We start from the raw sequence: 27,096 nt of genomic DNA on the forward strand, positions 1-27,096 counted from the left end.
TCCTACTGGGGTAGAATTCCTCACAAGAAGGGAGAAGGCATGAAAACATTTCAGAGTCATTCTAAAAATGTGGAGATTTATTCCTGTGGCACTCATGAGTAGAAGGAAGGCAGGCAGGAAAGAGGGCAGGAAGAAAGGCAGGAAGGCAGGAAGGCAGGAAGGCAGGAAGGAAGGCAGGAAGGAAGGAAGGAAGGAAGGAAAAGGAAAAGGAAAAGCTTTTATTAACATGGTCTTTGCATAGTACCCTGGTGGAACACTGGCTGTGATCAGAGCTATAATGAGTATCTAGTCCTTAGTCAACTTAATTGTTACACATGCAGACTAGACTGCACATAATAAGGAAAACACTATCTAAAATCTGCTTTAAAAGTTATTTAACCAGAACAAATCATCTGGGAAAGTACAAATATTTCTAACTGGAAAAATATTTCTCTATAGCTGAGCTAGGCCTGACAGCAAACCTTAATGAATTATTAGTACCTTTATTGTTTTCTTTGGCCCCTGTGCACTATATTTGTAAAAAAAGTCAGTAAAAAAGAGAACAATTGTAAAAAGCAAATATTTTGTACAAAAATACAAAGTTTTAAAAGCTCTTAAAAGTATATTCCATATTATTGATAAGAGTTGGACTATATATATATATTTATATAAAATCTATATATTCGTGTATCTGTATAATTTTCCTACATTTGGGATTTTAGAAAATGAAACATACTGTTTACACAGTTGCTTTATATGTTTTTCTATATAAGTGACCAACAGTCTTACTCAGATTGACAGAATGTCTTTTCTCAGAAGACAAAAGTTACTTATGTATGTGGTTACTGGTTGGGAAGAAAATCTATAACAGAGTTAGTCCAACGGTATTTCCTCATGTTGTGGGTTGAAAGGCCTTGAATAATTGCAGGATGCTGGAGAACAGTTGCTGCTGAATTCCTTTATGCATTTAAACCAGTTTTCAGTGCTTGCTTTTGTTGGTTTTTGTTTGTTGTTTGTTTGGTTGGTTGGTTTTTTCCCCCCAATTTTGGTAGGCAATGTTGCTCTCTCCCAGGATTTTCTTCTTCTTCAGGTAAATTTCCATAATATGTAGGTATCTGTACAGTCACAGCCTATTACACTCCAAATATTTGCCCTACAGTATGAGAGGAAAAAAAGAAAAACAAAGAGAAAAAAAAAATCATGTTAAAAACCTGTGAAGATTAAATGCATTTCCAAAAAGAAAACTTACAGAGATCAAGGTATGTTAAAAATTTAAGTGGACTCATATTCAGATCCTGTAAGTCCTGGAGGATAAATATTTGTAAACCGTGAAGTTTTCCTAAAACAACAAACGTATGTAGGAAAAAGAGGGCAAATTACATTGTTAGTTACACACAGTCCTTTACTCTGGACACCCAGAGTTACGCACACACAAAGCTTATTCAGCACTTTGTTTTGTTTTGATTTAGGGGGGCAGTTTTTATGGATGGGATGTGATTTTGGCTCTAGCTGACATTTCCATCTGCCTTCCCTGAAATTCAGCTGACGTGTTTGCAACTGGAGCAGCCAGGCACCCCAGGCAAAGCAACGTTTGAACAGGTTGTATGGAGGAGAGAATGTTTTGGGCAGAGCCCCACCATGAACACAAATACCACCTAGCTCTGTGATGGTGGGGCCGGGCTCTAAGCGGCCATGGGAACGACCTGCCCCCTGCCATTGCAGAAATGCCTGTATAACCAGAAAGAAACGGCCCGTGGCAATCACCTGGGTGACTGCGTGGCCACATTGGCAGTTTATGAGTCCTCCGTGCCATCTGCAACAGATGAATTGCTTATGGCCTGTGGACCCAGCTTCTCAGCCCTACAGGACATCTGGCAGCGGTGGGGATTTTAAGATCTCCTTAGCGGTCACCAAGTACCTCCTGTTGCACAAACTCTCAAAACAGAGTCCTTTGGGTTTTCAAAGGCTGGTCCCTGAGCCATCTTAAGGCCAGCTTTCCCCCCTGCATGACCATTGAGCCTATAAAAACAGCTTCCAGTGTGGCCAGGGTCTGGAGCACACGTGCCAAATCATGCTTGAAATCTTAGGCGCTTTTGAAGTCTACAGGAGACGGTCAAGACGCAGAGCATGCTATGCCTACAACTAGCTTGAAGGCTGCTCTTTTCTTGTGGTGAAAGAACACAAAAGCACAAGATTTATTGCAATAAATCCAGCATCTGCATCGTGCAGAGTATTAGAAAAGCCCACGTTGGGCTCGATCAGAGTAGAAGTGCCCCCGGTGTGATTCCCCTTGTTCCTGAACAAGGCACTGCCATAGCATCTAGCCTTATGCCTGGATCTTTTCCCCTATAGCTGTGGAAAATTTACTTGAATTCGGCCTCCTAGGGGTAGGGTGAAATAATCAAACCAAGCGCCTTGCTTACCTTTGTCCATGTCTTTTTCACAAATGAAATTGTTAACATCTTCACAGTAAAAGTCATTCCAGAGCCCAGCATAGATTAACCCGGCGCAATCTTCCCCTGGCCCGTGCCCATGGCTCCAGTTATCAGGTTGCCCGGTTTTCCAGTTTCTTTCAACCAAAAAGCAAGAGATATGATTGCACAACGCAGCACACATGACAGCTTTTCACCGCAAGAAATTAACGAAAACATCATGAGATCTGTTCTGAACGGGAAATACACGTTGAAACAAACAATACATGACTCTTGCTGAAAATGGAAAACAGATGTATTACAGCGAAGGGAATCTATTCGGCCTCGGGCTGCCAAAACTCAGAGACCTAAAATTAGACCGATGAACTTTTATTTTAGTTTCTGAATGTACATGCACATACAGTGGGAGTGCTCCATGTGCATTGCTCCAATCCTGTGAAGCCTGCACACCGCGTTCCTGCTGGCAGATGGGACTGAGAAGAGCCGGCAGGCTCTCCAGTGCTGCCCAGGATGGCAGCACCCTGCCACCGCTCACTGCAAAGGCGCTCAGCCCTCCAACCGCACCGAGGCGGGCCTGCGGGAGGCACAGCTAAGATTTATCTGTTTTACGGACCCATATTTGGATGGGAAGTGAACTTTTGGACTTACAAGGAATGTATAAAGTATATATACACACGTATTTTTTGAGATCGTTAGCTTTGATGGGGAAACCTAATGCAGCATGTAAAAAGCTTGCAGCAAGTGTTTCCTCGTCCTGTTTTTGTTTAACAAGCAAGAAACGCTTCCAACCTCGGGACCTGAAAGCTCCGTTTTCCTGAAGAAACAGGTTGTTGAAGGGAGCTTGTGATTGCTGGCTGATACGGTCCGTGCTCAGCTGAAAACATGCCTGCCTGACACAGACCGTTTGACCAGGCACCTGGGAAGACTCACAGCTTTCCAGATGTAAGAAAATACTTTGAAAATCAGTAACTGACAGCTCTGAGGTTACAACAGGGCACCTAAAATCACGGTGAAGTGGAAAGCAGTGGCTGAAGTGGGAATCAGCCACAGTGCTGCCATAAAGAGAAAGGAAGATGAAAACGGGGAGGGAGAAAAAGGGAAAAATATGACGGCTCCTTGGAAATACATCTGAGTTTTTCCATGTTTCTCATCAAAATGAACACCAATGAGATCACAGCTAATCATTTTGTAACATCTGACTGACTGTAGCCTGTTTTTCTGGAGCACAGCATGCTCAGCTCTATAAACTCTTTAGTCCACTCCTCAGTATTAAAAATTTGGGTGGTTGCAATCTGTTCCATTTAGGACAAATTAGGTGTAGCCCTAGGATTCCTGGAGAGCTGCCAGTTCAGTTCTCAGCTGGCCAGAGCTTAGACACCCTCGTTTCATGCATTTTCCTTATGCTTAATGCTTTCCATTTGGATTTGGGCTTTATCTAAAGGCTGGTCATTTTTTATCAGAACGAGCACTCTATTTATAGCCAGTTGTAATGCAAATAAGGAAAATTCAAACCAAGACAGCAAAACTGTCTGTGCTTTCTATCTCAACTTTGTAATAAAAGTCAGGAGCAAATGTTTTGGCAAGAAACACTGCGCTATGTAGTTCTGTGATTCTTTCATTCAACATTCAGTTTTCTTCCTGGCAAGGAAAGAAAGCCTTGTGCGTGGAGAAGAGAGAGAGAAAAAAACCAGTTCAGCAGCACCCTCAGTAACGAATTATTTCGTTGGCATCTACAACCCTCTGGATCTATCGGATAATTTCTAGATGCTGCTTGTAGAAGTGTCAGCAAGAGTGATAGCATCTGCAGAAAATAAACAGCATTGTTTTTTATTTACGTACGTGTAAACTGGTAAGGATCCATCCAGCCATCTCCATTCATTTTCCTTCTCTGAATCCGTTAGTCCGATCCAGAAGCTGCCTTTCCCAAAAATCTGCCTTTTTATCCATTGCTGTGGAAGAAAGATCTTAGTCCATAACAAACACACACAATTGTCTTTGGAGTCAATAACCCACTGTGGTTTCATGAGGATCTTGGTTATCAGAATAGGAAGGGCCAGAGAAATTTTTCTAAGCTGAAGATATGTGTCGGGACTTGGCCTTGTGAGCCCTTGCCCACCTTAGAATCCACCAGCGTTTGCATGTGAGGTAGAGAGCTGGGCATGAAAATCAGGCTGACATAAAGTCACAGCCAACATCTTATAGATACAAACTGAAAAACTCAAAGAGTTGTATCTTGACATTCCCATTGCTATGTAGCCACCAAATAATTTTGTTGAACATTATTAAAAGTATAGCTAGATTAAAAATGGCTTTGAGTCACAGTAGTCTCAGACTGCATGTATGGAATCAGGAAATTTAAAATTAAATTATATTCACCACTGCAAAAACCACATTTTGGATAATATGCAAGGCATAACGGACTCCATCTTTAAAGGTTCAAAACTCCTACAATTCTTGCCAGCCTTCCTGGCTGCTCTGTGCCCAGCACCATTAGGGTCAGCACCAGCTCTGCTCACACTGCCCTTCTGCACATGCAGAAGCTGCTGAGCAGGCAGAGGGTGGACAAAACGCTAACTGGAGTCAATCACTGTGTCTGCTTCACTATATGAATTCATGATGCTCTCAGCGTCCCACTTGCCTTGTGGCTTCCACATGTTAAATAACTGCAAACTCTCTCCTTGAAAAACAGAAGGAGAAGGTAATTACCTGCTCCTCTTTGTTGTTTATGATAACCAAGCGTGATGCCTTCTCTTCACAGAATAACTTTGCCTCTTCAAAAATTTCTCTTTCAATTGAAAAGTAGTAGCACTTTTCTGTATAGTTCTTCCAATGAGGAGAACAACCTGCGATGTGAATTTTTTGTGTTAAACCAGTTACTGATAATGCAATGGGTCAGCCATAACTTTCTGCAGAGGGCCACTAAATAGTAGAGTATCCCATACTCATCTACAGCATGCTGCCACCTAAAATACTTACATACAGTTTGGGGATTTATTCATTAGGGTCCTGATTCTGTGAAATCAAGGCTAAACTGCGTGGTCAAGGGGATTATTTATTACTCCTACCACTGCTGCTTTTTCTTTAGCCGTAAACATTAACTTAAATGAGTTTCAGGTCATCAGAAGGAAGACCAACAGGTATGGCTTCATTTAACGGGGCTCTTTGTGATAAATCGCAGAGACTTAGTCTAAGGTAGCAGAGGTTATTTGAACCAGTAACTAAGCGGTGAGCACCCTCTGCTACATATATTTGTTTCTCAGTAGAAGATGGACGTGGTGTGTTGACAGCTTACCATTAGCCTCGGGCACTGACGTAGGTTCACTTTGTAGTGCCATTGGCATCCCTGGACCTGGTGGCCCTGGCGGGCCAGGTGGGCCCTTTGGACCAGGCAGCCCAGGGACTCCAGGTAGCCCAGGTAGTCCTCGAGGTCCTGGTACCCCTGGCTCTCCCACAGTTCCTTGCAGGCCTTGAAATCCTGGTGGGCCTTGTGGCCCAGGTGGACCATCTTTGCCTTGTGGACCTGGTGGCCCTGGGTCTCCGCTTGGTCCAGGAAGACCCGTCTTGCCAGGAGAACCTCTCTGACCTTTGGAGCCAGGCGATCCTCTTGAACCTTTCCCTCCTTTTTCTCCTGGTGGCCCAGCTGGACCAGGTGGGCCCTTTTCACCTGCAGGTCCTGGTGGTCCGGGCTCTCCTTTCTCTCCTTTTTGTCCTTTCAGGCCAGCAGGGCCAAGAGGACCTTGAGGGCCTCTGTCACCTTTAGGTCCCCTTGGACCAGGAGGGCCTGAAACAATGTAAACATGAAAAGTGGGGATATGGACAGAAAACAAAACAAAAGGCCCACATTGGGTCTTTGTTTAATATATCTCGACCAGCAACACTGGCTGTTCAGCACTGTGAAAATGGTGCTGCTTTGAGCTACTTTGAGCAGTGCTTGTAAAAGTATGCCTGCTTCTCAGGCACTATATACCATTGCTCTTTCCTCAGTCTCCGTGAAATACAAGATACAGAAGAAAATAATCTGAGGCACCTTGTCCTGTGAACTGGATGGTGACCCCATGTTCCAGGTGACCAGCCAAGGTGCCCGTCCCTGCAAGACACACTCCGTGCTGTTGATGCACACGGTCCTGCTCATTGATGCTCTTGTTCCCTCACTCTGCTATGCTCCCTTTTCCTTCTAGCCCCATCACTCCACTCTTAGACTACAGGACTCCTTCTCCTGCAATGACCCTGTTTGCTGCTCTGTCAATAATGGGTTGTCAAAATGAGACAAAATGATGGATAGCGAGCAATAGGCCAACTGTGGAAAAGACCAGAAGTACTATTTGCTAATTGGCCAGTTATAACAGGAAAGAGAGCAATACCCACAATAGGAAATGGAAATATTGTGACAACAATAAACAACAATATAATTTTGGATTCTGATCACGGATGAGCAAATGCCTTGCCAATACCGCCCCCTCCCCCCGCCCCCCCCCCCCATCCTACATCATTTAAACTCCTCCAGAGATAAATTCCTAACCTGGAGTCACTTAGGCCTGTCTGCAATGAGAAAAGTTAAGGTTACTGACACGTAATCTTGGCTCTATATCAGCCTCAGTTTATTTGGAGCAACGGATTTATATTTGTGACTGGAGTTTTAGGCCTGACTGGTTCACATCAGGTTGGAAATATGAGCGTTCTTTTCATCTGGGATAATACTTGGCTGGGAGAGACCTCCTAAACTCGATGCTATTTATTTCTGGAGAAAATAAAATATCCCAGGATTAAAAACTAAGCAAAGTAGGATGTTTTCTGGCAGACTAACAACTGGCTTAAAGTGAAATAGCAACTTGTTTTTCAGTAAGGGTGGACCTTTCTGGGAATAGGCCAACGTATATTTTTTAGACATTTCCTCCTTAGCAGGGACTGGTTTCTTGAGGTTCCACACCTTCACTAGCTTATTTTAGAAACTAAATCAAAAGCAGATCCAGTCAGTCACTCAGAATAAAATTTTGCTAAGTCAGAACCTTCTTTCATAGCATCCCCATTCTAGGTAGGTAGAGAAGGCACAGGAAAATTAGTAAGGAATATCCAAGCTACATTTACATTTCCAAAGTTTAGGATTAGATAATGGAAAACTCTGTACCAGCATGCGCTAACTAACTTCCACAGAACTAAAGAAGTAATGCAAGCAGGCATTCAGTGTAGACCATTATGGGCATCACTAGAGAAGCTGCATACCTTGTAGGATAGTGAAGTTCTTGATGAGCTGGCCGTGTTTGGAATCTACCAGCTTCATTTCTTCCATGATTACTGACAAATTGGCAACTTCAACATCTAACCTTGACCTCATCAAATCCTGTTGCATCTTGAGAGATGCAGAATCTAAGCGAATATTGGCTAGTGTGCTGTTCATAAAAATCAGCTCATCTGAATGTTTACTTAAGGTGTCTGTGCAAGTTGTCCTGACCTCATTGAGATTGCTAGTGAGTGTCCGTAGATGATGAGCAGTGTAGCTGATGTTGCTAATGATATTGACTATATCAGTTTCGAAGACCTGAAACCTCTCTTCTAGCTGGTTGAATTTGGCAGAAGTTCTGTTTTCATATTCTTTATGCTGTTCTTGGAGATCCTTTAGATTTTGTTCATTGGCTTGGGCAATTGTGGTGATATTCTCCATTTGCCCACTGAAGGAGCTGAGCTGATTGTTCATGTCTTCAAGTGTATCATTGTTAGCTTTTGCCAATGCTGAGTTGTTGGCGGCCAAAGTCTGCAAATTTTGTACTTTCTCCTTAAGCCAGTCAGTGTCCTTCCGGGCTTGAAGGACAACCTGCTGTAGATTTTGAAAGTCATTCTTGATTCTTAGAATAGCTAAGCTTGTATCTTCCATTGACTTCTGCAGGACACTGATAAGATTTCTTTGCTGTATTTGTGTCAGGTTTAAGTTGTTCAGGTTCATGATGACCACATTATGAGAATGCACTTGGTTTTGCAAGTTTGTTTGAATATTACTTGTGTCTTGCTGAAGATTGTTGATATAGCCAGTATATGCCTGAAGAGTCTTATTGACACTGATGATCATGAAAGAGTTACTGTCCAAGGCACTTCTCATTTGGCTCTGTCTATCATCTAATACATTTCCAGACTCTTGCAGCTTCTCCAGTGTATCTTTGTTTCTGGTAGTTTTCTCTGCAATGTCATGAAGCTGCTGACGAAGAGCAAGTATGTCAGATCTGAAGCTAGACAGTTCAGTGTTAGTATTCATGGCTTTTTGTCCAGCTTGGTCATCTGTTGTACAGAAAGAAATTTGAAAGACTTTAGGATGAGTATTTTAAAACACAGTATAAAAAAGAACAGTCCATTTTAATACAGTCAGATTGTCAAAATGTTCTGTCAACAGAACTTCTATGCTATCTATTCCAGAAAAGAGAAACCACTAAGGAAAGTTCTGCCACAAGAGAGACAAAAAATCAAAGAGATGAAGACCTTGTGTCTTGCTGAGGAGGACAAAATGGTGATTCTGTTGTCACATACAGGAAGAGCTACTGGTAGAAATTGATGAATATACTCAGTCAAGTAGTGCTTGTATTCTTACTGAAAACTGAATGGTAAGCAGAATTCAGAATATTACAGAGTTATCCGTAAGTTTATGTTTTGAAGTTACAACTGGCTATTGCTGAAAGCTCAGAGGTAAATTTTAGCTGTTCATATTTTCTTTCTCCTTTTCCTGGCAGGTGGAATATCTTCACTGTGATTTAGTACGTATCGTTTAATTTTTTAAATTCTTGGGTTGAGATTTAAAAAATTTCTAATACCTATTTTAAAACAATCTGGGTTAGAGAGAAAAGCTTTGCCAGCAGGCTACTCCAGATATGACAGGATATGATGTATTTCTGTGTTTCTCTCTAACATACTACTATTGCTTTTAATGACATTTATTTTGCTATTATTGTTTCCTCATGTTCTGAGTTTCAGGAAGGCAAAACCTTTAATCTTAGAGGAACATCTCCGCTCTTGCTTACACTGCCCTACAGTATACTTCTGGAAGCTTGCCTGGGTATGATTAAGCTTTTGAGGCTGTACAGCTCATCAGCCAGGACATAGAAATCAAGGAAATAAGCAGTCAACACTCACTCTCAGGGAAGATTCCCTTTCTTGACCTCAATTACTTCCCTCTCCTACACACAGTCCATATATTTTTGTCCTCATCTAAGTATAGCTATACTTATGAATTATGCGGTCTGAAGTCCGTCATTTAAGATGACTCCAAGAGAGGGCAGAAGGATTTTCATAAACTACAGTGAATACAGCTGTGTATGGAGCCTTCTTCTGGGGTATCTGAATGAGTCACAAAGGTGAACACCAAATGGTGGCTTGTGAGACTTCAGTCTGAAGTGTTTATGGAGTCTTTCGCAAATGGACATCTTCCGGAGCACAGTTCCCTGCCACTTGTCTGACTCCAGGATCTTCTCAGCTCTGACTCTGTGTTTACCTCTTTGTTATAGCTCAGATGATTATACTGTGTTCCTCACACAGCTCTGACAACTGCCAGGTCCACATACAGCTAATCCCTGAAGGCCTGTCTTTCATTCACCACATGCTGTTACCCTTCTGGCCTTACAGCAGTTCGCTTACCTTTATGCCTCCCACACACATTGCCTCGTAACATTTTTTACCTCCTCCATGGCAATTCCTCCACTTAAATGGGAACGGATGGTCCTGAGCATCTCCCTGGCCATCCATCCGGCAGCGTGTAAAAAGGTGTGGGCGTGAATGAATCAAAGGTGCTCCGAGTTGTGAAAATTTGATCAGCATAATATAATAACCCAATATAACCCAAAAGGTTGCATATGCTTTAAGGTGTAACATTTACTTCTGTGTATGTATCACTAAAAGTACATGCCACTGAATTACTCCCAGTCTTTGAACTAAAAGCAGCGTGAAAATACTTCAGAATCCAGCTATTTTTTGAGGGGAATAAGTTGTAAAAATTTATGATCAGGCTGCAAGCAAGTAATTTCTCCTAGAAATACACGTCTCAATATACGGTTTATGAAGCTAAACAAAACTTATTTCAAGAAGCACATGCATGTATGTGCGTATTAATATTTATATAAAAACTAATTATATAAATTATAAGTCTACGTATATAGAAATTTATAATAAACAACTCTGCTTCCTTTCCAGACAAGGAAAAAAAGTAGAAATGTACACTTAGTGAGTAGAATCCTTATCCATGATCTTTTTCCATCTTCCTGCAAATTGAGAACTGTGATAGCACTTAGGAGACCTGAACTCACAACAACCTTGTGTCCTGTATTCCCTGAGATGATTAAGAAACATTTTATGGAAGTAATCAGCTTGCCTCAGACATAGGAGTTTTCAACAGCTGATTATTTGTGCGCCCCTTAAAATGGCCTTCAGGTTTGAATCTTAATTGCTAAACCAGCATCAAGATGACTGGGTGACAGATTTTCATTTTATGTAGAATCTCTTGTGCTGTGGAACCACTTCTGCTATGTTTTACATCTCTACCACTGAGAAGACTCTCTCCTGAGGACAACCTTTAAGTGTCTGTTTATTTTAGTATAAATGATTTCAGAGTGACTTCAGTGGGAACTGTAAACACTGAAGTACGCTTAAAATGCTGTCCTAAGTAGAGCTGATCTTAACTATTTTAAGTGCTTTCCCAAGTACTTGAGAAATTGGAATAGAAGTGCCGTATCTTGTCATAGCCAGAGATTTTTCAGGCAAATTTCCTGCCACTATCTGCCAGAAGAACACCCCAAAGCCATAATACAAAAGGCCTTTGCTTGTCTGTTGATTACCTAATTTCTTCAGACCACTCTCCACCTCTGTGAGCTTTTCTGTATATCTTCTGTGGGATGTTTCCAGGCCACCTGTCACATTGTCCATTTTTTCTACAACTAGGGGAAAGAGAACAGTATGTTATGGAAAGAAAAAAAGTGAAATTATGAAAAAAGTCTAGTAAACAATAAAGCAAACCAAAAAACCACCACTACTATCAAACGAAAGAAAAAAGAAACTACCTTAGAATTGCCTGGCTTGCCACTACACTCTGCTATTGCTCTGTGAAATGTTGGAAGGATGAGCTCCTATCTGCTGGTGGGACCCACCATTTTTCCAGTTGCCCAGTGCTCATGAGCAATATCTCTCCTGAATGAGGAAATCCCTCTTTGTGGGTTTTCCTCATGAACCAAGTCCTTTTCTTTTGACAGTATTTCCATGCTCCAACCACAGTGCTGTGTGGCAAAGGCAGACTGGTTGCTAAAGGTTCACATGTATGAGAGAAAACTTCCTTTTATTTTCCTATGAGCCATTTCTCCTTCAAAAGAACATTTTTTTTCCTATGCCTTTTAATCATTAAAAATTACCACCTGGCTAACAAACTTTGGTTTGTGATAGCAGTCTGAAGATGCAATTACTAAATGTTTTGGGGTTCAACTTTTAAACATTGATAATGATACAGATCATCCAAAATGGTCTTGAAACCATTCTGCCTCATTAAGATTGAAAGGACGGTCATTCAGCAAGTGCAGATTTATGGCTGACATGCTCTTTATTTTGTAATGTCCGAGTCATTTTCTTGTCACTGAGACAATCTGATTATTTGATGGAATTGATATGGGAATGGAAAAAGCAGAGTAACAAATAAAGAGCCTGGAGTGGCTTACAGTGACAAAAATGTGAAATGCTTGCAAGGTTAGAGGCACCCTTCAGCTTCCACGCCAAACCTAGTCTATGCGCTTCTGCATTCAAACCACACACAGGGCAGAAATTTCTTCTCATCGGCAGATTATTTAGCCCTTTTGCTGCACTGGGAGCAGAATGGATCTGCACCAACCCTGGGAGAGGCTACAGGAGTTACTGTGCCAGTCTCCCTGTTTCAAATAGAAGAAATAAGGTGTTTCCCAAGTCGTGAGATAGTGAAGCCAATTCTGTAAACCTGTGTGGGGTATGGGGTACTGCTAACTCTTTCTGTCCATGAGATAATCTGCAGCTAGGAAATAGCCTCATAGAAGTTGTTGCTGTGTAAAGATTGGGGTTTTTACAAGAAGTGGAAATTTAGAGGACCTTTTGCTGCTCATGAGAAACCACAAGAATCCCAGAGCTTTAAAGTGTAGTCCACCAAGTGCTCCTTCTTAATTAACTTTTGCCCTTCTTTTTCTGACTCTGGGTACCACAGTTACACAGCAGGCTTTCATTGCTTCCCCAAAGCCAACTGGAGAAACAGCAGGCCAAGATTCTCTCTGGTGCAACTGCACTCAGGTAAGTGGAGTTATAACAGAGAAGAAGTATCAAGGTTTTCAGAGAGACCAGACACCCTTTGGTGAATTCCCTTCCATCTCCTTTCCATACTGTTAACAAGCCAGTAAAGCAGACACTACTGTGTATGTAAAGATGGTGTCAGAGTGCGGCTTTCTGCATTTGGGACGATGGCACATGGCTTGCTAAACACCAGATCTAGACTACGGTAATGGCTTTGATTTTTCAGAGGGACCATTGCTCAATGCTTTCTGCTTTAGGAAGCATTTCATCCCACAATGTAGCACTAATGTTTCACTGGTTCTTCTGCCCATTAAAGTTATTTGTCAAATGCTGTATCCTGTTCTTCCTAAATGAAGCCAGAGTTGACTCTCTGTTTGTCCTGCCCAACTGTCTTCCAGGGTGGAGCCCAGATCAGCAAAGGTCTTTCAGCTGCTTCTCACACTCCATTGATGCATGCATACACCTATGCATCACGTGCAGTAAGCGTGGGGACCATACCTGGCTTTCCCTCCTGGCTAGTTCTAGGCAGCTCCTTGTTCAGTCTGTGGTGTTCTGCTTTGTTTCTGGATAGTCATTGTGAAGGACATGGTTTACTCTGGGCACTTAGACAGAACCTCGTGAAAGCATCCAGATTTAAAAAGCAGGCCTACTCCAAGTGTTTCTGCTGGACCTGTGCCTTGACTAAGAATGTGACATCACCTGTGGGTCTCGTTAATTCAGATTTAGCATAATATTCACCTGTTTTCTCCAGTTATGCAACACACTTGGAGTTGGCAAATGAATATATATTATCAATAGTGAAAGGAAAATGTAGTTTCTTCCTTTTGCTGTTCAAATGAATGCCAGTTTCTACTTCAGATCTGAAGTTTCAAAAACTGAGATTTTATGCTGTCCTATAACAACAAGAATGTTTTCATGGTTGAATGAAATCTAACACTGGAATCTTGGGTTAAAATATTCCCCTGAAGAGTCCAAAGCAAATGAAAATCGTAGAAATGCTACCAATTTATAGTAGCCTGTACTGGCAGTTAGATGAGATTGAATGGAATTAAAGATACAACAGTGTACGGTATTTTCATTGCTGAAAATTAAGAAAAACACCGCCCCGCACTAGAAGTACCAAAGCTGGTCTGTAGCTGTGGGCGTTCTTTGTGTGGAACACACCAAAAATTTGCCGAAGCAGGACTTTAATCAGAAGCCTTACTGACAATTAGAATCTACACACTTTAATCCGAAGCCTTATTGACAATTGGCCCTGATATGTGGGGAAGACCACGCCTGGACTGTGTCTGAGAGATCATTAATAAGCACTGTTAAAAGGTCTTTCAGTCCCCAGCAGCTTGTCTCCTACAGAAAGTAATAGCTTCTAATTGTAGTGTGTAATTGGATGCCAGACAGCAGCCCTGGATCAAGAGGGCTGACGTGACACTTAGCTGGAAGGTGCTGGGTTAGAGAGGCTGGAAAGAGAAGGCTGCTTTCAAATACAGAAGGTATTGATTTTTGTCTATTTGACACTAAACTGGCGATGACTTACCCAGATTAACTGATGAGAAGTACAGAATTAGCTATATCAGGCAAACCATTTCCTGTATTTTAATTCTGTTTCCCCTCAGAGGGCAAGTCAGTCCTGTCGTGTGAAGTGTAGAGGAGAGAGGCCAGAGCCAAGTTCAAACCAGCCAGCTCCAGCAGCAGAAACAGTAAAGGTCTCTGCAAACATTAACCCTCTGCAGGGTTAGCTCAAGGATTCCCCGTGATGCAGGCTAAGCTGAATTTTGTCACCCCATAGACAAATCAATGCATATACTTGCTACGTACAGGGGCAGGATCTTAGCCTCCATGGTCAAACAAATGGTGGACCTGAGGGACTTGATCTCATGCCCAAACTCCTTCCCCAAGCAAGTTGTAGCTTATTTTCTTTCTTGCTACCGCCCTGCAAGTGGAAAAGATGAACTCTGGGGAGAACGAGTAGAGAGCTGTGGCCAAAGTAGGTTTTGTTGCTCTTGCTGTCCAAAGGGGTCATATGGATGGATGTCCTATTATTGTGAATGCCTCTCCTTCCCTGGCAGTAGCTCCCACCACCATCTCTGGATGGAGCCTTCAGTAGTAGGGGAGCATGTGGAGCACGCTCAGGATTGGAAGTCAACTTCTGGGGTTTACTTGAAGAGCTTCTTCCCATCTTCTCCAGAAACAGGTAAAGGCAAAAGAGGCAGACCAGCCGTAACATCCCTTATGAAGGCCAGTCTGCTGCTCCCAACAGTCTGCTGCTCTCAAAAATGCAAAGTCTGTCTATGCCTTAAACTTGCTCTTGGATAGCTTCACCTTAATTCTCAGTTTGGTCAGATCTCTCTACATTATCATCTCACTTTCTGACAAGGTCACTGTGGAAAATGTGGTAAAGACCCTCCAAAAGAAGTAAAAATTTCAAGTAGTTGCTGACCGGAACAATGAGGACTGTCTGCAAGCGAGTTACTGTTTCAGAAGCAGGGACAAAATGTACCGTCTCACCGGGATGTGTTGGCCCTAGGTAATGGCAGGCAAACTCTGTCTGGGAGACAGATAATAGAAGTAGATGAAAGTCATGGTAGGCATTAGTCAAAAAACTTAAAAACAAGGACTGACCAGAGAATGAGAACTACCAGAAATTCAAGCTGAGCGCATGCTAGCCTCCCTCACTGCAATGAGTCACAGGAAGATCATTCACCTTCAATAGGCTTATCCGTCACTGGCTGGTGCCAGAAAAATTATAACTTTGTATTTTGCATTTAATTTAAGAAAATAGGCGTAAAAAATTACAGATTGCTTTTTAAACATTTTTTAACCATAATTTAGTATGTCTTCTCAAAGCAAACTAATAGTAAACTCGGCTTGTTACTCCTTCATGACCTTGATGTTTAATTCATGTTTTGGTTTCAGGTTTCTCCAACCTACTATGTAATTTTTACCATCAGTTTGGAGGTTTGTTCTATGTTGACTTTGCCTCCCATTGAGTTATTTTTTTGCCTGCCATATTTAATCCACTGATTAGTAGTTTTAACGTTTTAAATCACAAAGGATATCTAAATACCACGTAGGAAATGAAAGTTTTAAAAGTAGTTTTGGGCTTTATAAACATAAGTGTGGGAGGCAAATTTAATGGAAACTTAGCTGCGAGACTGAAAGAATCCCTGATGCCAGCAGAATTCCTTCTTTCAGCGTAATATTGCAATAAAAAAGACAAGCCAAAGTCTGATGCAGAGAGGAGAGTTCGAGAGTTCTATAAAATTTTATTTTGAGTTTTGTTCTTCCTTTAAGGCCTAATTCCTTCCCAATCATCAAAAATATTGCAGTAATTCCTTTGAATATGTACCACCAGCTGGGGTTTTGTCTAACTCATGTTTTCCCTGCAAATTAGCGCTTAGGTGCTGCAGAGCTGAAGGTAAAGAGGGTGAAAGTAATGCCTGACATAAGACCATTTGCTGCTTGGCATTACAAAAGGGATACCCTGGACTAAACAGGGCTTTTCTCCACCATATGCCATTTCCTTGGCATTCAAGTGGAGCAGTCACCAAGTTGGTGAGCCGTGGTCACCAAAATGTCTTAAGGTCTGTGAGCAAGATGTGCATTATCCACCTTCCTATAATCTTCTTCCCATTTTTGGGTGAGAGAGGAAATTCTTTTGTCCTTGCCTTGGATAGATGTGGCTTGGTATTGCTATGACAGAAAGACTAGTCCCTGGTCAGGCACCAATGGCTACTCAGTAGAAGAAGGAGATTTAGAAATCAGAGTAGTAAAGAAGGGCCCTCAAGATGAGAGCAAAGCCTGGAGAAAACACAGTGCTAGAGGTCCCTATAGAGAAAGCAGCTTGAAAACTGTGGATTGAAATGAGGAGGAGAAATTCCCTCTCCCAAAGAGATCTTTTGGACAGTTTCCTTATTGCTATTACTTCCTACACACACATGAACAAACGTTCGCCAAAGCAAGATATACAGCAATGGTCCCTCCAACTTGATATGCTGTTTCTGATGCCAAGTGAGGTCTGAGTCTTCTGGTGAGCCCCACAACTAATGGCCTGGTATAAAACTCTCTTGACGAAAATTCTGCTAAATCCCAGGTGTTTAGTGGCTGGGTTATAGCCCAGAAGGATCCTATTCTCATCTTCTGCAAGCAGATTTCTGCAGATTTATACCTCCAAAAGGCCTAAGTTTGTCCTCCCCTAGTCCATATAACCAAATTATCTTATCTTCATAGATCAAGAGCAAGTTTTTGAATCCCATAAAGTCTTTTTATTTTCTCTCAGAATCTGACTTCCAGAGACCAGTTACACATTCTTCAGGAGAATGTATGACCGGTTATATATGTACTACTTTTCTTTACATTTGATTTTAATTTGCCACATTCCGTCTGCTTTACCATGAAAAAGGAATACCTATGTGTTTCTATCTGTCCTTCACATTCTCTCCTCTCCCTGGCTAAATCTTCCATCTAAACCAAGTAGTTTTAATTTTCTTCCCACTCAAAACTGTACCAAATCCTCTTAAATAAGTATTTATCCCTTTCTATTTCTACAATTTCCTTTTCTTTTGCTGGCAAAGGACCAGAGGTGATGTCAGCTCTGCTACGAGTGCAGCTGTTGGCGGCACAGGACGCACTGCATGCTAATCACATGAATATTTACCCAGCTTCTTGGAGGGGTTCTGAAGCTACTCTCAGAGCCATACTCAAGCAGCTAGTTTAAAGCTAGCTTGGTTTTCTCTGCAACATGCTGCTCACAATGGCATTACTGACTTTCTTTTTCTTACCAGAAACTCATGTCTTACTTATTTAACTTATTATAGCTGTGACTGCACAACAAGCAGACATTTACATCAAAATATTCATAAGAATGCCTAAGTGGCTACAGGTAATTAGTGATCAAGACGTATGGGAATTTTAAGCTGTGCTTTCCAATGGGCCCTACCGATGACTTGCACAAATGAAATTTTCTCCATTACTGGGTTGCCCAACTACCATAATCTTTGAAATTACTGTAAAAAGCATCTAAGCGTCTTTGTTCATCAAAATAATTGTAGATAACTCAATACATTGGCACCTCCTGGTCCCATCTTTCTTCCAGATATTTCAAAGTAATACTGATCCTACGCTTTGTTCCTGCGATAAATATTACATTAGTAAGACTATTCCTGACTCTCCCATTAAGAAGGACATTTATTCGGGAGAAGTGTGATATATGTAAAAAAGCTCCGTGAAATCAAGGTATAGCACATGTTGCAGAGCTTTTAGTCTTCCAGTTAGTACTTCTTCATGGTGGAAGAACGATCATTTTGTCCTAACTTTTTTCTTTTCTTTCAAATGCCTAATCTAGTTTCAAAACTTCATAATTGTTTGAAAGTGAAAAATCTAAGGCTGTAGTTTGTTGTTATTTGTGTACAAAAAGCCAACATTGACAAGGTATTGATATTTAAGGTGACATGTGATAAATTGCCTGTCTATCTAATAAGTGGAAATACGCTTGGATGCTTGGCTGAAATGAAATGTTGGGCTTGATGCATACATACCTTTGTATCCCAGAATGGCTACTGTGATTGTTAACAGGGCACATAAAATATATAATAAGATGATGGAAAACTTCAGTGCCCAGTTATTTTTACATTTGGTACATTGCGTCCCCTCCTGAATACCTGCAAAAGAAGATTTTAAGAATTTTTAAACAACACCAAAGAACACACTTCTGGTTTTATCTCCCCATTTCCTCTCCTCCATTTTCTAGAGAAAAAATTATTTACGTAAACAGATATCTGCCTATTCTGCCAAGATAGCCTCCACGGTGGTTGAGGTATCAGTTTAGTGATACAATCACTTTGGGATTTTAGCATGTGGAAGAGAAGTAGGTTCTGCTTCACTGGAAAACCTGTGGCTTTCCTGAGAGGCAGGACTATTTTCCGATTGTGCTAACAAGACTATGGTGAGCTTTGGAAGTCAAATGTTTATTAGCATCCTTTTTGTCAGGCATCACGCCACAGCAGATTGCTCTTAGCATCCAGTCTCCCTACAGGGGCAATAGGAAACAGTAAAAGCTCTGGCAGAAGGACACTACAGAAATAAAATAGCATTGTGAAAACCTGGTAGGAGTACTGGCCCTGGTTTGCAACCATTACCACAAATGGTTACCATGTGAACGCTTTCTTTCCATAATGAGAGAGATTTTTTTCTTATTTTTTGTGGGTTTGGACAATACTATTTCCACAGAAAAGAAAGGGGTGCTATACTGGTAAAGCTACTGGTACGCCTACATCAACAGAAAAATGCCGGTGAATTTCTCCTTGTGGACAAGTTTAAGAAAAAGGGCCTCAAGTTGATGAGAGAAAACAGGCCATTACTGTTTTATATTTGAGCTATTTGCAGAATGGTTCGATATCTTTGAGTCTGTTAGGAAATCAATATTCCTTTTTTCTCTACGTGCTTCTCAGGAACAGCTCAAGAGTGTTGGAAGTGTTGATTAAGTTACCAAGAAATTCATCAGTAACACAAACGTGTAAAAACATGCAAACTGGACCACTGTGCTGGAGCGAATGGGTGGGATTTATCCCTCCTTCTGATGTGTGTTAAGCAGGCCAGGATTAATGTAGCTTTCTGTGTCTGTCAGAAAATGCATTTCTTTGACATTTTACTCTATTTGTGTACTATTAGGGGATTCCCACAGGAAAGCTTTAAGCTCTAATAAATTCTATGTACCAGATTACTTAACTAATCAAAACTTGCTCCGTAGCTTTTTATGAGTAACTTATATTTCCCCCGAGGCCTAACCCACGGCTGATTTTACTTTTCCCCACTTACAACCTTCTGCAGAGTGGTTTTTTTTTTTATTTTTCATTTTTTTAAGAGAAAAGCACGGGCCACTTCCCATGGGTTCACGGAGGACGGGTGACCGACATATCAAGTTAAGTCAACTGTATTTCTCTTTCAAGGAACCACGTTTTCCAGTGACTTCCTTAAGCCCAGGGTACTTGAAGGAGGGATTACAATACTGGAGTGATTCAGGAAGAGGATTTATACAAAGTTAATTTGACAAGGCATTTTCCTCAATTCTCTCTGCATATATACTAGCCGTGGCTAAGACAGAAATACATCTCTCATAGGTCAGCCCACTTTCCACATTATGTCATCTCATGTTTGTTCTAAACTTTCAGCTATGATGTCACATTCCGTTGCCATGTGATGAACGTGATGTCATAGATTTGTGTTCGTTGGAGTTTAGGCATAATATCAGTTAGGAACCACTGGTTCTTTTTTCAGGAACAGAAATGTGAGGGAAAAATAAGACAAAACTTGTAAGCATAAACCCAAGAACAGAAACTCCAGAGGGGAAAGGCATCTCTCCTGCCGGTGCAGGTGGGCAGGAAAGGGGCTGGCACAGAGACGAGCAGTTCCACAGCCCATTTATTGGGTGACTTGGATTTGTAAGGCCAATAACTCCTGCACTGTAAAAGAAATGGTGAAGAGTCCGTAATTCAATAGCCAAGTTTGCTATTATTATTTGCTATTGTTATGTATGGATCCCAATTTGTGGGCTGGTTTTCTTAGTTTTGTCGACAGTCTCCAGGAGTTTGCTGGAGGGGAAGCTCTGCTTGCTGAAAAAGCTGGAGAGGGAAAGTGCAGTTTTCTAAGGGTTTGTAGTGGGTATTCAGAGACTGAAATTATTTCACAGTTGGAAATCGAGGTGTCTGGAGCACCATTTTGCTGCTGCTAGCTGGTAGTCATGGGCTCTTTGAGCCCTGGTGTGCTGAATGCAAGGTTCCTCTGCCCAAGGGTTTAAAATTCAGATTCCAATCCTGTAAGTCTCTGAACATCCCCCACATTTCGGGGGCACAAAGCACATCACATTCACCTTCTAAACACACAGATAACAGAAAGCTTGATTCTCCCCATTTTAACGTTAACGGAAGCCGGGCCAGATCCATAACTGGGAAGACTGATAGACTGCAGAGGTACAAAGCACAGAGAAAGGCAGAAATTAAAACAAAACCTTTGACAGCAACCGCACATAGAATAAGTTTCACTTGATTACAGTCTCATATTAAGATTACTCATTTTATGATATGGCCTGCTTTCTGTCACCATACTCCGGCTTCCTGTGTAGTGTAATGAGCTGGAACGTCGCTGATGTCACTGGATGTACTGCAGTTCAGCATCTAACATCATGTATGTTCCAGTGCTTCATAAGGATCTTGTTTCACTTGCCTCAGTCCTCTCTATCGCTGGTTCAATAAAACAGCACTTTGGCTTTTTGGAACTTTTACTTTCAGCATATTTCAAACTGACATCAGAACAGCACCCCAACAAAAGCCAGACCTTTCCATCCTTTAAGAGTCCAGTGCTGTTGGTATCAATAACATAAACACAGTGTACTACAGCGATCGTACAGGCAGGAGCAATTCCATTAACTAAGCTGGGCTGAAACGGTGTGTTGCATTGCCTGCTGGCACTTTCTGCCTGTCAGCTTGAAACTGATATCGAACCCCCACTACCCTCATCTATGTGCCCCAGGTCCAGGGCTGGAGTCAAAACCCAGGGAGCTCTAACAGGCTCCTTTGTTTTCCTTTGCCTAGAGATGGACACAGTAAAATCAGAGCTATTAAGTTTACTCTTTATTGCAAATACATAGCTCTTAACTCTACAACTGACTTTCTAGCTTACTAAATATATACATATTACTAAAGATTACTAAAGAGGTTCCTTGAAGAAAAGATTTGGAAGATGCACTCTGAGGTCTTTCTGTGCGGTTAAATAATCCAGGCTATGAGGAAAGGTAAAAGCCAGGAATGCAACCTTCTCTGTATAGGCATGAATTACAGTGTAATCAGGGCTCCACAACCTCCCGAAGCACAGAGCCTGGCTTCAGCTTGCCCTCTTGCTTTTCCCCACTGCCCTGTTTAAGGACCAAGCCCAAATAAAATCATTCTGATACAGGAGCTGCATTTAGTCTGTGCTGTGAGAACACTGAATTTTATTGAAGGGTTGCTCTGAAAAGATGTGACAGCCAAAAAAATTAAGCAACAACAGATGGGACACCATTTCAAATGCTGCGATTACACAAAACCCAGCAGGTTGGCATAAAACTATACAGGTTTATCAAAAACCTGAGAGTCAGGACTTGAAGGAGCCCATGCTTGGGCTTTAGTTTGACAAAACTTCCCCCAGTTTTACCCACTTGACTGTTTGCTTCCCTGGCTTACACAAAACGCAGTGTCCTACCATGCAATGTGCAACCTCTCGTCTAGAAAGCTGTATAGTAAAGGTACAGGGAAAGACCCCAGCCACCCATGCCACTGACAGAACATATGTAAAACCGGCAAAAGGGGGTTCTGGGCTGAAGTCAGCTCTTGTCCGTTTGTTATTGTTGCTCGTAGTGCAGCACACTCCTCTCCGTGTCCTGTACACGTGTTTTCAATGTTGGTCTGCTCCCAGACATTTGTCACTCACTTGCAAACCCAGGGAGCCAGGGTCACTTCCGCATGATGTGCATTTCTCACTGCTGATTTGAGCAACCTTTAATAAAGATCAGATGGGACACAATGTGCCTCATTTCACTGGACACATGCTTTTTTCCATTCCTTTCCCCGACTTATTTTAATAAGAGCTCTGGTTTTTCTATCTCACTGTTGGGAAGACATCTGGCCAAACAGACAGCGACCTAGTACAAAGGGATCCTGCTGGCTCACATGCTTTGGGGAGCCCCTTCGCTGCAAACCAAGATGGTCACAAAAAAATATGCAAGTGAGACATCCCTCTGTTACCAGGCTTTGTAGTATTTGTTTTTATAGCATTGCATTCCAGTGACTGAAGACTTTGTTCTCAAGCAGGGGGTATACATCTGCAGATTCCTTTTGGGCTCCAGATAAGCAGAGGTTTTGCTGGAGGAGAAACTGGGGTTTTTTTTGGTTGTTTTGTTGTTGTTGTTTTTCCGTGTTTTTTTCATGAGAGACTAAGCATCTTTGCTCTTTGACGTGGAGTAACCACCTTACAAAATGCCTGACTCCTCAACCATATTAGGCTTCAGGAGCACATCTTTGAACACTCAAACATTATATGCACACTCATTTTTTTGCTGATTAATTCTTTTAGAAGTATTTGCCTCTGTGTCTTTTTCTTGGCTCTTGCTGCAGGTTCTTAGGTGGCCTCATAATATTTCTGCTAGTGGATCAGTTTTGACAAAGATGCAAGGCTCCCTTTGTAACCCTGACAAAAAAATGTACTGATAAGATAATTGAAGAAATGTAGTGCAGGAAATGAAACTACATACAGTTTTCCCCAGTGTGATTCACTGAAAAGAGATAACACCCCTTGAACTTTGGAAGGAAGACTGCAAGCCTAGTTTGCAGCCTTCAAATGACAGATTTCTCAAAACTAATGTTTTCAAAACTGATGAGCAGTAGATCTTATAGTTATATTTAACGCAAATTATGTACATCTTGTTCCAACCCCCCTGCCATGGGAAGGTATCCCTGCCGATGGCAGACAGGTTGGAACTAGATGACCTTTAAGGTCCCCTCCAACCCAAACCATTCTATGATTCTACGTTTCTATGATTCAACAGGTAGGTAGGAATCAAATACTGAGAGGTACTTCTGCATGCAGAACTGCAACAAGCTCCCAGTGGCTGCAAAAGTAGATGATCCCATGAGGAACCCATCTCTAGGTTTTAAACAACTAAATGCCTTGAAAAACCCATAAGTGCTTAAATTCAGGCACCCAAGTGTAAAATGGTAGTATTTTACTAGCATGCATGACTAGCCATTAGGAAAGTAAGTCTGTCTCTTAGGACAGAGAGGATTCTAAAATTCAGGTATATAAGCGTGAACATACACACACACACACACACATATTTACGTTCAGATATACAGAAAAATATATGTGTGTATGTTTTTTACAAAGAAGCTTTTGTACTGACACAAAACCAGCATATTACAGTAGCACACTCAAATCAAAAGCAGACGCCTCTTTGCCAACAATAAACCTTGTACAGCTTTGAGATTACTGGATCCATCCAGCCACAAAATTAAAAGTGAGATTTTTGTCTTGTCTTCTGTGTGGTGTTACAGGTTATTAACCTGTCCTTCAGGAAAACAATTCCAGTGATCCTCCATGAATGGTTTTGTTGCAGTCAGCAAAACTGATGAATTAAAGTCTCCCTATGACTAACCTACCTCGGAAAACAATTGTTCTTTATAATGGTTATAAATGGCAAGAACTGAGACTGGTTTATGCTTTTTTTAATTATTATTTTGAGATAAATCTCCTTCTTTCAGTTTAGAGTTATGTTCTTACACTGTAAAGGCTATAAGTTGAGCTAGGTATGAACAGATGCCCTAAATTTTTTCCTAGCTAATGTCTAAAGGTCCATGCCCGTCCCCAAGTTACGGGATGCACATCTAGCAGGAGGCTGCAGCCATGGGAAGCAGAGTATGCACTGGGGCTTCCCCCAGCAGCCGCCCCTCTAGCCACTGCACAGTGCCCCAGCCCCTCTCCCGCTCTGCGACTTAAATGCTGCTGGACAACCCCTCTTGGGGAGAGTAAGTGTGGCTAAAAGAGCAAACGTCATGGTTATTGCACGAGCGGTCTGCAGGGGAGCGCTGAGCCCTTAGGTTGCAGTTGTGAAGCGCCTGGTTTGGGAGAGCCACGCTGCTGCCTTCATTCAAAGTGAGCCATTCCTCACACCACAGCTCCCTCGCGAGTGCACATCCATCCCCAGGGCTTGGTTGGGAAGAGCTATCGACCAGGCAAATCAAGGCCCTTTATCATACATGTACTGGGTTTGCATGGGCAGGTTTTGGTAGTGGGGGCGCTACAGGGGTGGCTTTCTATGAGAAGCTGCTAGAACCTTCCTCTGCGTGCAACAGACCCAATGCCAGCCGGCTCCAAGATGGACCTGCTGCTGGACAAGGCTGAGTCCATCAGCGACGGTGGTAGCACCTCTGAGAACTTATTTAAGAAGAGGAAAAAAAAATGGGCAACTGCAGCTGGAGAGAGGAGTGAGAATATGTGAGACAAACAACTCTGTAGACACCAAGGTCAGAGAAGAAGGAGGGAGAGGAGGTCCTCCAGGTGCCAGAGCAGAGATTCCGCTGCAGCCCATGGAGGTTAATAGTGGAGCAGATATCCACCTATGCCACTCATATGCCCATGGAGGACCCCACGCCAGAGCAGGCGGATGCCCGAAGGAGGCTGTGACCCTGTGGGAAGCCCACACTGGAGCAATATCCTGGCAGGACCTACAGACATGTGGAAAGAGAAGCCCATGCTGGAACAGGTTTGCTGGCAGAACTTGTGGTCCCATGGGGGACCCACACTGGAGCAGTGTGTCCCTGATGGACTGCACCCCGTGGAAGGGACCCACACTGGAGCAGTTAGTGAAGAACTGCAGCCCGTGGGAAGTACTCACGTTGGAGAAGTTCGTGGAGAACTGTCTCCTGTGGGAGGGACCCCATGCTGGAGCAGGTGAAGTGTGAGGAGTCCTCCCCCTGAAGAGGAAGGAGCGGCAGAGAAATGTGTGATGAACTGACCGCAACCCCCATTCCCTGTCTCCCCGCACCGCTGGCTTTTGCCATGATTTCCTCTCTGGTTGGCCCTGGGGGGCACAGGAGTGCCAGCCTTCCTCCCACGTCCACAGCCTTTGCAAGCCCTGTCTCCGCAATGGCAATGGTCCTCCTCACCCAGGTGGTGCAGTGCTGGCTTGTGGGCAGGTGGATTGCAACAGCCTGCTTAACTTCATTCTCAGATTTTTACAATGCCCTTGGAAAAAACATTTAGCACAAAAATGCTGTCATTTGTTCTGGAATTTACTAGATTTGCTTCTGGTTTTGTCATCAAATATGGATAAATGCAAGCTATGCTTGTTTTGAAAAGGTTTCTAGCTATTTACTAGGAAGCGATTAAGGCAGCGGAACTTGAAATCCAAGCGGTGGGTATGTACTCATCTAACTCGTGCCAGTTTTCCTACGCCAGGTGGAAAATCATGAAACATGGCAGAAAGACAGTGGCTGAAACAGCCACTCTGTATTTCCAGTAAACACTGCAAGACACAGAGCCTCTTTCTTCATAAATTAATAAATAAATGGACCAACCCCAAACCACTCCATCCTCACAGGTTTCTAAGGGTGGCCTGCGTAACCCGATCACCCTGTTACATAGCTGACGGCCTGTAGGAATAATCTCTGGAGAGGCAAAACCACACCTCGAAAGCCTGCTCTGAGAATTTATGCCTCAAAAGAGCTGTGTGACTCCTGTTGGGGCCAGCGGTGCCCGTGCCTGTGATTTTATCCTAAGCATCCCACCATGGGACTTCTTTTCTACCCTGGTGCCCCCTTCTTGCAGCTGTATCATGGTGAGAGACTTTCAGCTTGCATTTTAGGAGAACAGCATACTCCTAGCCTGTTGAAAACCAGAAAAGCGAGGAGGAGTTGTTTCTTAAGTCTGAAGGTCAGAAGACAATAGATGAATTCATCATTTACAGGATTTTTCATAATCCTGTCCCTAAAGACATGCTGTCACCACTGAGGGGGGCAATTCTGGGGCTGGGACCAGCGGGGCTTACTATGTCCCTTGTCCCCTGAAGCTGGAGGCAGATGTGAGGTGGGCACTTTTTCGCAAGAGCCCAGGGTATTTCAGTGGAAATGGGTGTTTTTCTTCTCTGGGAAACCTTGGAAAAACCCTTCACATTGCAGCCTGAAGCAGGAGAGGCCAGGCAAATTCTCCTCCACCAGACTGAGTCTGTCGGAGGCAGCGGCCGCTTCCCGTAAATCCAAATCCCACATCTGACACAATAAAGAGCCTCAGAGGACCAACACTATTATCTCTGGAAAGCTTTCAGCCTAAAAAATACTTTATTCTATGTAATGTACACAAACCCTTTCATTAAAGGAAGGGAGAACCCTCATTTTCAGCCTGACCATCATCTCTCACTTATTTATATAACCCAGCCAGCATTTTCTCTCTGGCTTTGTTCTTCTTCACAGTAGACCAGAGATTCACAATGAATTGTCAGAAATCCTAATTACACACTTCAACAACCATCACCATTTAATTATATAGTATTACCAAACAATGGCCTACTGTGATTAAACACTAAATATCTTAATTGAAAGGATACAAAAAGCCCAACCACAACACAGGCTAAGCAGAGACTGCTGAGTATCTGAACTGTATGTTAGGCAAATATTATGAGCAGAACTGAAGGACCGGAGTGGTAAATTTTAAGAAAAAAGATCATAGATTTGCAACAGTTTAAGGTCCAGCCATAGCAATGCGGTAAGAATATCACACCACCAGAGGGTCCAACATCCCATAGACTATTAGATTTAAATACACGTCTAGAGCTTAACTCAGACCAGAACAAAACCCAGCAAGTGCTGGTGCTTTTAAATAACTATCTGGAACGAGA

At 42.4% G+C, this 27,096-nt stretch overlaps 1 protein-coding gene across 1 annotated transcript in view; it reads right to left on the reverse strand.

Moving 5' to 3' along the window:
* Positions 1-988: 988 nt before the first annotated feature.
* Positions 989-27,096, reverse strand: part of COLEC12 (collectin subfamily member 12) — a 102,638-nt gene continuing 76,530 nt past the window's right edge. The window contains exons 3-10 of the mRNA XM_054189727.1: positions 18,215-18,337; positions 11,219-11,317; positions 7,632-8,678; positions 5,704-6,192; positions 5,118-5,254; positions 4,251-4,360; positions 2,403-2,548; positions 989-1,132 (exon numbers count right to left, since the gene is read on the reverse strand). Coding sequence (XP_054045702.1) covers positions 1,113-1,132; positions 2,403-2,548; positions 4,251-4,360; positions 5,118-5,254; positions 5,704-6,192; positions 7,632-8,678; positions 11,219-11,317; positions 18,215-18,337 — 2,171 coding nt within the window. The 3' untranslated portion in view covers positions 989-1,112. The remainder of the gene's footprint in view (positions 1,133-2,402; positions 2,549-4,250; positions 4,361-5,117; positions 5,255-5,703; positions 6,193-7,631; positions 8,679-11,218; positions 11,318-18,214; positions 18,338-27,096) is intronic.

The sequence above is a fragment of the Rissa tridactyla genome, chromosome 2 (assembly GCF_028500815.1).
Source record: "Rissa tridactyla isolate bRisTri1 chromosome 2, bRisTri1.patW.cur.20221130, whole genome shotgun sequence".
NCBI classification, from domain to species: domain Eukaryota; kingdom Metazoa; phylum Chordata; class Aves; order Charadriiformes; family Laridae; genus Rissa; species Rissa tridactyla.